The sequence below is a fragment of the Gossypium raimondii genome, chromosome 3 (assembly GCF_025698545.1).
Source record: "Gossypium raimondii isolate GPD5lz chromosome 3, ASM2569854v1, whole genome shotgun sequence".
In the NCBI taxonomy this organism is placed as follows: Eukaryota; Viridiplantae; Streptophyta; class Magnoliopsida; order Malvales; family Malvaceae; genus Gossypium; species Gossypium raimondii.
Window position 1 is genome coordinate 14,344,564 of NC_068567.1, and position 9,626 is coordinate 14,354,189.

General features: G+C 38.4%; 1 protein-coding gene across 1 annotated transcript; it reads left to right on the forward strand.

Annotated features, from left to right (window-relative positions):
* Positions 1 to 5,956: 5,956 nt before the first annotated feature.
* LOC105797270 (receptor protein-tyrosine kinase CEPR1) lies at positions 5,957 to 9,361 on the forward strand. The gene is made up of 2 exons (XM_012627226.2): positions 5,957 to 8,665; positions 8,747 to 9,361. Exons 1-2 carry the CDS (start codon positions 6,193 to 6,195, stop codon positions 9,142 to 9,144), a joined length of 2,871 nt encoding a protein of 956 aa, XP_012482680.1. The 5' UTR covers positions 5,957 to 6,192; the 3' UTR covers positions 9,145 to 9,361.
* Positions 9,362 to 9,626: the final 265 nt, after the last annotated feature.

Sequence of the window (9,626 nt, forward strand, 5' to 3'; positions counted from 1 at the left end):
ATAGAATGATATTTTTTCAAAATTGATTCATTTACTTCATATTTACCACCCATCTACTTAGCTACTAACTACGAATTTGTGTGTACAACCAGATCCTTTGCTCCAAGCTGATGAGCTAATTGTAATCCTGATATTAGGGCTTCATACTCCGCAACATTGTTGGATGTTTGGAAACTAAAAGAGAGTCCATACTTCCATTCATTTTATCAGGGTTAATTAGAAATACTCTTGCCTCTAACCCCGTGTTTGTTGTAAAGCCATTAATGTAAACTATCCAACTCTTTGAACTATTAGCCACATTTACATTCCTCTGTGGCGAACTACTTACTATGTTCCGTGCAATAAATGAAAAAAAAAACAGAATATGTATTTGTCATAAGTTGCCATAAAATATAGTAAATTGAATATGTAATAACTATAAGTCTTATCAAGAGATAATAAACACCAGAAAAATTTAATTTCATTAACTATTCATGATTTAATATTTCAAATTATGAATTACCCGTAAGATCAGTAGACTTCTCAAAGGAATATTCTACCATAAAGTCAGCTAGAATTTGAACCTTTATCGCGATTCTCGGAGCATACACCACACCAAATTCGGCTAACTCGATTCCCCACTTTGTCATCCTTCTTGAAGTGTCAGCTTTGGATAGTATATCCTTAATGGGTTTATTTGTTATGACAACAATGGGATGAGCTTGAAACTAGGGGCGTAATTTGTGAGTTGCAAAAATCAGAGCAAAAATAATTTTTTCTATTTTCAAATACCTTTTCTCCTCGTTGTGCTACTGACGTAGTAAATCGGGTATTGGCGAGCTCTTTCTGCCTAGATTAAAACAACCACAATCGTCTCCTCTGAGGTCGCCAAATAAACATATAGAGCTTCTCCTATGTGAGGTGACATCAACAATGATGGGGATGTAAGGTATTCCTTAGGTTTTTTAAAAGCCATCTGACACTTTTCAGTCTAAGAAAAAGAAGTTCTCAGGGCTTTGAAAAAGGGCAAACATTTATCTGGCATTCTGGAGACAAATCTGTTAGTGCGACCACCCTTTCCATTAAACATTGTATATCTTTAATTGTCTTCAGGGGAGGCATATCCAAGATGGTACGAATCTTCTTTGGATTAACTTCAATTCCCCTCTTTAAGACCATGAAGCCTAAAAATTTGCCAACTCTAACACCAACAGCACACTTTTCAAGATTAAACTTCATGTTGTGAGCTCGCAGAACTGTGAATGCCTCTGACAGATCTCTAACAACCCCTTTCAAAGTAGAACTTTTTACTAACATATCATCAATGTAAACTTCAATACTCCATCCGATTTGCTCTTTAAAAATCCTATTTACCAACCTTTGATAGGTCGCACCTGCATTCTTTAAAACGAAAGGCATGACCTGATAGCAAAAAAGTCATTCTGAATAATGAAGGTTGTCTTATCCTGATCCTCTAAGGCCATAGATATCTGATTATAGCCTGAAAAAGCATCCATAAAACTCATAAAATTATGCCCCAAGGTCGCATCAACCAACCTACCAATTGAAGGTAAGGGAAAACTATATTTAGGGTAAGCTTTGTTAAGGTTGGTGAAGTCAATACACATCCTCCACTTACCATTAGTCTTTTTCACAATCACCGCATTCGAAACCCAATCAGTGTACATGACCTATCTAATAAATCTTGCTAACAACAGCTTTCCCACCTCTTGCCTTACAACTTTATCCTCTTGCGGAGCAAACTTTTTTCTTCTTCTGCTTAACTGGTTTAATCTCAAGAAGAACATTTAACTTGTGAACCATTACATGAGGGTCCACCCCAAGCATATTCGCAGCTAACCATGCAAAAACATCAGAATTTTCCCTTAAGCAATGAGCCAAATCTTCATTTTCCTCTGCTGTTAATGCTGACGAAATTCTTACTAACTTTTCTGTATCATTGTAATGTTTCCATAGCTTTTGCTGCTTCTAGTTTCTTAACTTTCTCTTCACTCATTGCATCCAAACTGTCTAAATCCAAAACCTCACATTCCACACTTGCTTGTTACGACCTTTATCCTTGTTGCACTTGTTTACGTGTTTACTTTACTAATAACATGTGGCACTGCGTGGTTGTTCGCTGATCAAATTGCATGAAGCCTGCCCCCATTTTTGTAGGAAATTTGATCTTCATGAAGAAAGTTGCCGTCATCATTTTAGCCATTCTCATTATGGGACGGTCGAAAATAGTGTTGTATGTCATGGGACGATCAACCACAAAAAACTGGATATACTCTTTCATGGTGTGCTCCCCATCCCCTAAGATAACAGGTAAAGTGATACAACCCTTTACCTCAACAGTATGGTTTCCAAAACCATATAACGGGCTCACCTTTTTTAACGCTTTCACTTTCAACTATATTTTTTAATAAGCCTCCTAAGTTAACACCTCAACAACACGGACACTATCAACTAGTATCCTCTTTACCTCAAAGCCTGCAATGGTTGCCGACACAACAATCAGGCCGTTTCTCTATCGTCATAAACTAACTCTACCTCTTCATTATTAAAGTCCAACCTCTATTCTTCTTGTTGGTTCAACCTTCTTGGTGAGCTAACTGAAATAATTCTCTTAAGGTGAGCCTTTTTCTTCATATTGGATGTCGCCCAGTCTTCAACTATCCCAATTATCACATGAATAGTTCTTCTCACCTTTTTCTTACCCCTAGCCTCAATCTTTAAACTCTGCCTTAGTTGATCAATATTCTGAGCAACAAAATATTTAAGTTCACCATTATTGATTGCTTCATTAATAGCGTCTTTTCCTCTGCTGTTAATGCTGACGAAATTCTTACTAACTTTTCTGTATCATTGTAATGTTTCCATAGCTTTTGCTGCTTCTGGTTTCTTAACTTTCTCTTCACTCATTGCATCCAAACTGTCTAAATCCAAAACCTCACATTCCACACTTGCTTGTTACGACCTTTATCCTTGTTGCACTTGTTTACGTGTTTACTTTACTAATAACATGTGGCACTGCGTGGTTGTTCGCTGATCAAATTGCATGAAGCCTGCCCCCATTTTTGTAGGAAATTTGATCTTCATGAAGAAAGTTGCCGTCATCATTTTAGCCATTCTCATTATGGGACGGTCGAAAATAGTGTTGTATGTTATGGGACGATCAACCACAAAAAGCTGGATATACTCTTTCATGGTGTGCTCCCATCCCTAAGATAACGGTAAAGTGATACAACCCTTTACCTCAACAAGTATGGTTTCCAAAACCATATAACGGGCTCACCTTTTTTAACGCTTTCACTTTCAACTATATTTTTTAATAAGCCTCCTAAGTTAACACCTCAACAACACGGACACTATCAACTAGTATCCTCTTTACCTCAAAGCCTGCAATGGTTGCCGACACAACAATCAGGCCGTTTCTCTATCGTCATAAACTAACTCTACCTCTTCATTATTAAAGTCCAACCTCTATTCTTCTTGTTGGTTCAACCTTCTTGGTGAGCTAACTGAAATAATTCTCTTAAGGTGAGCCTTCTTCTTCATATTGGATGTCGCCCAGTCTTCAACTATCCCAATTATCACATGAATAGTTCTTCTCACCTTTTTCTTACCCCTAGCCTCAATCTTTAAACTCTGCCTTAGTTGATCAATATTCTGAGCAACAAAATATTTAAGTTCACCATTATTGATTGCTTCATTAATAGCGTCTTTTAAGGAAGAATAATTTTGTCTTATGTCCCCCATCTTAGTGGAAAGCACACCTGTTTTTCGAGCTCGACCTTTTTGCATTATGCCTCATAGGTGGAGGAGTTGACAAGATGCCAAGACTCTTTACTTGGCTAAGGATATAGGCACGCGTGGCATTCAAAGGAGTATAAGTCTCGAATTTACCATAAGAAGGGTCCCTCATTACGTGGTTAGGCTGAGGCCTTTGAAACGCTTTGGATGATTCATTTTGTGATTGTCCCTTTTGTTGTCTCCCACCTTGTATACGCAGAAAATAAGAAGATGATCCTTGGCAACTATGAACTCCCTCTATATTCCTTGAATGTCTGTCATCCCGCTGGAAATTAGCTCAGGCTGCTCTCTTAATCTCTTCTGCCTCAGCAAACTTGTGAACCCTCTCATACAAATCAGCCAAGCTCTGCGGCCTGTTATCAGTGAATGAGTATTGCACATGCTCATTTAAAAATCCTATAATAAAAGCATATATGACCCACTGGTCCTGCAAATTTTTTGTATTTAACGTTGCTGCGTGAAAACACTTGATATAATCTTGCAAGCTTTCCTCTTCTCTCTGTTTGACGGACATTAAGCCTATATGCATACTTATTATTGCCCTATGTGCCCGAAACCTCCATAAAAACATCTGACCCGACTGTGAAAAACTTTGGATGGAACCTTGTGGGAGGGATAAATACCAATCATTTGCACTTCCTTTTAAGGTTGTTGAAAAAGCCTTACACTTCGCAGAATCAAAGGCTTCCAACACATTTATATAATCATTGTACTACATGAGATATGCTCGAGGATCCCTCCTACCTTCAAATATTTCCTTAGAGACCCTAAAGTCAGCTGATAAGCTTACCGTTGCAATCTCAGAAGCTAGGGGATTGTTAGAACAGAATAGTCAATCCATGTCTTTATAATCAAGATGTAAAGCCCGTACACCCCTACATAGGGCATCTATCTCATTCTGCCTTGGTTTTGTATGCACCCAGGACCTTCCTCATGCATGCCACTACTAACATGAAGATAAGAATTATTAGAATGTACCTTTTTCCTTAGCTCATCGTTTTGTCTCAAAAATTCCTGTTGAAATGCTTGTTGTTGCTCAATTCTTAAATCTTGCAAGGCCATCTGCTCCTCATTAATCTCATTTGCTCTTGAAGAGCAATAAATTGTTGTGGAGATGCCTATTGATCAGAGGAAGTGACAACCCCTGAGCAACAGGGATATTTAAGTCAAGCGAGTTTGAGGCTCATGCACGAGTTAAATTACCCAAATTCTCCGGCCGATGAACAAACCAACCAACAAATAAATCTGCTTCACCAGCTTGATTTCTTGTACCAGAGACTCCAAGTTCTCTAGTGAAAAAATTGGTGGGAAAATTTTTATTGGGATGAGCCATTTTTCTTTCTTACAAACTGAAAATTCGAAGATTAGAAATTCTTTACACTCACTGCACCAAATTGTTGAGTGTTTTTCTCTATTTTTCTCAGGTAGTGGTATCTGCACATTTATATGATATAGGTATTGTTCACTGACATGATATGCTAGGTAGACTTCATGCATGTAGACAAGTATCCTACCCTAGACCCAACATGTGTTTATAAGGTTTTATGCACGTGTAACCTCGCGGGAGAGCGAGCTTGACCTGCGAGATCATTACAATCCAGCTCAAATACATTCGGGCTTTGAGAGCGAGCTCGATTTGCAAGCATGGCCTACGAGTGCATTACAATCCGACCCAAATCCATTCGGGCTTTGGGCCGATGATGGTAATTATCGTAACAAGGTTATCTGTCAACATTTGTGATAGTAGATTTCATTGATAAATAAATTAAGTAAAGAGTAACACAATAATTATATCGGATTATGTAATTTCAAGTTTGAATTCATGGGTTATAGATGAATTTTCAGATTTAGGTTCATTTTACCACTCATAAATGAACCTTTTTCTAACAGCATATTGTACATATGACCCCATAAAGTATATTATATTGCAGCAAGTACAGCATGCAAGCGAATCGTAATATCTGTCATGTAATGCCAGAAACGAAATTTGCTTTTGGAACATTGTAAACATGATCATTTTGCTTAAATAAAATTATAAGTGGCAATATTGGTAGCCTACCATTTTAGGAACTTTGGACTGATGGCATCAAAGGGGTCCTCATTGATCAAAGATCAACTGCAGATTATTCTAACATCGAATCCATATAAAGTACTACAATTGATGTTATTCCTCTACATCAGCAAGTGGGTATAAACTTAGATCAAAATCCTCTTTCTCAAAAAATCACAAATCACGATAAATATCACATGAGGAGTGTTGTCCAGGCATATTACCGCTGTACCAAATAATCCCCTCAACCAGCTTATTTATATACCATCTTCTTCACCTTCTTCTCTGAAACACCAGGTTTAATTAACTACCACCTTTTCTCTTTTTTATTTGTTGTTTGAAATATGGCATCAAAAGCTGATTTTCTCCTTCTAGCTGTGTTGTTTAGTTTTATGTTTTTGTCTTGTCGAGCCATGAAACATGATCAATCCAAGTTCTTCAACTTAATGAAAGCATCTTTATCGGGAAAGGCCTTATCTGATTGGGATGTTATTGGAGGGAAACCTTATTGCAATTTCACCGGAGTTAACTGCAACGATCGAGGCTATGTTGAAGTTCTTAACTTCACCGGCTGGTCACTGTCCGGCATCTTTCCCGACGACGTGTGCTTTCATCTGCCGGAGCTTCGTGTTCTGGATATCAGCCGCAACAATTTCCATGGCAACTTTCTGAACGGAATCGTGAATTGTTCTTCCCTGGAAGTGTTCAATATGAGTTCCATATATTTAAGAACAAAGCTTCCGGATTTCTCCAAACTGGTCTCTTTACGTGTTCTTGACTTGTCGTACAATCGCTTCATAGGCGATTTCCCCATGTCCATAACTAATCTTACCAATCTCGAGGTGCTCTACTTTAATGAAAACGATAAATTAAAGCCATGGCAACTTCCGGACAACATTTCCAGGCTTTCCAAGCTCAGAATTATGGTTTTCACGACATGCATGTTGTATGGTCGGATCCCAGCATCAATCGGAAACGCGACATCGCTTGTTGATCTCGAGTTGAGTGGGAATTTCCTGTCCGGTCAAATTCCTAAGGAGCTTGGATTGCTGAAGAACTTGAAGCAGCTTGAACTGTATTACAACCAGTACTTATCTGGGACAATACCCGAAGAACTTGGAAACCTGACAGAGCTTATAGATTTGGACATGTCGGTGAATCGATTGAGTGGAAACATTCCAGTGTCTATATGTCGACTTCCAAAACTTCAATTCCTTCAGATTTATAACAACAGTCTTACAGGAGAAATCCCTGGTGAAATTGCAGAGTCAACAACTTTGACAATCCTTTCACTTTATGGAAACTACTTATCGGGACAGGTTCCACGAAATCTGGGGCGTTCGGCGCCTATGATTGCTCTCGACTTGTCGGAGAACAATATTACAGGTCCAATACCGACAGGGGTTTGTCGAGGAGGTAAACTGTTGTATTTGCTTATGTTAGATAACAAGTTTTCTGGGAACTTGCCTGAAAGTTATGCAAACTGCAAATCCCTTTTAAGGTTTCGAGTTTCTAATAACCATTTGGAGGGATGGATCCCTGAAGGACTGTTCGGTCTCCCACATGTTTCGATCATTGATTTAGCTGACAATAGTTTCACGGGTCGTTTCCCAAATTCATTTGGAAATGCTAGGAATTTATCCGAACTGTTCTTGCAGAACAATAAGGTGTCTGGCTTTTTACCTCCTGGAATCTCTGGAGCTGTCAACCTGGTCAAGATTGACCTCAGCAACAATCTTTTGTCTGGTTCAATTCCTTCACAAATTGGGAATCTAAAGAATCTGAATTTACTTATGTTGCAAGGTAACAATCTCAGTTCTGGGATCCCCGAATCGTTTTCTTTGTTGAAATCTCTTAATGTTCTTGATCTTTCCAACAATCACTTGACTGGTAACATTCCAGAGAGTCTGAGTGAGCTTTTGCCTAACTCCATGAACTTTTCAAACAATCAACTTTCTGGTCCAATCCCTCTGTCATTGATTAAAGGAGGGTTGGTTGAAAGCTTTTCAGGCAATCCAGGTCTTTGTGCTCCAATCCATGTCCAAAATTTCCCCATATGTTCACACTTTTACAACCAAAAGAAGCTAAACTCGATGTGGGCAATCATAGTTTCTGTCTTAGCCATTACAATTGCAGCTGTCTTGTTACTCAAACGTCGTTTGAGTAAACAAAGAGCTGTAATGGAACATGATGAGACCTTGTCCTCATCATTCTTTTCATATGATGTGAAAAGCTTCCATAGGATATGTTTTAACCAACATGAGATCCTTGAAGCAATGGTTGATAAGAACATTGTAGGCCATGGAGGATCTGGCACAGTGTATAGAATCGAATTGCAGAACGGACATGTTGTTGCGGTGAAGAAACTATGGAGCAAAACATATAAAGACTCGGGTTCCAAAGATCAGTTGGTTTTCGACAAAGGATTGAAGACAGAGGTCGAAACTCTAGGAAACATAAGGCACAAGAACATAGTCAAACTGTATAGTTACTTTTCGAACTTGGATTGTAACCTGTTGGTTTATGAATACATGTTGAATGGTAACCTTTGGGATGCTCTCCATAATGGAAGGTTCGATCTGGATTGGCCGATTCGACATCGAATCGCACTCGGGGTTGCACAGGGTTTGGCATATCTTCACCATGATATTTTGCCACCCATCATTCACCGAGACATCAAGTCGACTAACATCCTACTCGACGTCGATTACCATCCGAAAGTTGCAGATTTCGGAATAGCCAAGGTTTTGCAAGCTAGAGGAGGGAAAGATTCTACCACTACTGTCATTGCAGGCACCTATGGCTACTTGGCCCCTGGTAATATTCTCACTCAATTCGAGTTCAATCAAGTTCTTTAGGACTTTATTTCTCGTTAATTCATATATGTCCGTTTTGCAGAATATGCATATTCAAATAAAGCGACAACCAAGTGCGACGTGTATAGTTTCGGAGTGGTCTTAATGGAACTAATAACCGGAAAAAAACCAGTGGAGACCGATTTCGGAGAAAACAAGAACATCGTGCTCTGGATCTCGGCGAAACTGGAGACAAAGGAAGGTGTTGTGGAGGTGTTAGACAAGAAGTTGTCCAAGACATTCAAGGAGGAAATGGTTAAAGTTCTAAGGATTGCAATGCGGTGTACATGCAAGAATCCATCACAACGTCCAACCATGAACGAGGTTGTTCAGTTGTTGATTGAATCAGAGCCTTTCAGATTAGATTCTTCTTGTAAGTCACCAAGTAAGATCAAAGAAGCAGCGAATGCCAACAAAATAAAGAACCAATCAGATATATGATGTAGTTTTTAGGTAAAGTTAGCCACTAGTTTTTAATAGAATAGTAGGGAACCAATCATAAAGAACAATTTAAGCTTTTTCTTTTCTATATACTTGATAGGTGGGCTGTAGATTCTCTCCATCTTTTTTATTTTGTTTCCATCTCGTGTAAGGGACCAGGAATTTTAATCACTATAGTTGCTTTATGTAATCATTGAATAGCTTTTCTTTCTCTTTATATTTGGAATTTTCCTTTAAAATATGTTCTTCGCTTTTTTAAAAATTATTCATTTTTGACATTTCATGATTGACATGTTTTTGAATTTGAGATATAAATGTATGATTTTTCGAATACTCATGAAAATATTTTAAAATTGAACACATACCGTGGTTGAATACTTACGCTCAAATCCGAGTATATATAATTTTTATGATGCATTTTAATGGGGCTTGTGATTCTGAATATAAAAAGGGAGGCATGATTCTCCTGTTGGGGTCCAAAT

Coding starts and splice junctions, on each gene's coding strand:
- LOC105797270 (XM_012627226.2), top strand. CDS start 6,193: ATGGCATCAAAAGCTGATTTTCTCCTTCTAGCTGTGTTGTTTAGTTTT. Junction 8,666..8,746: donor CTATGGCTACTTGGCCCCTG/GTAATATTCTCA, acceptor TCCGTTTTGCAG/AATATGCATATTCAAATAAA.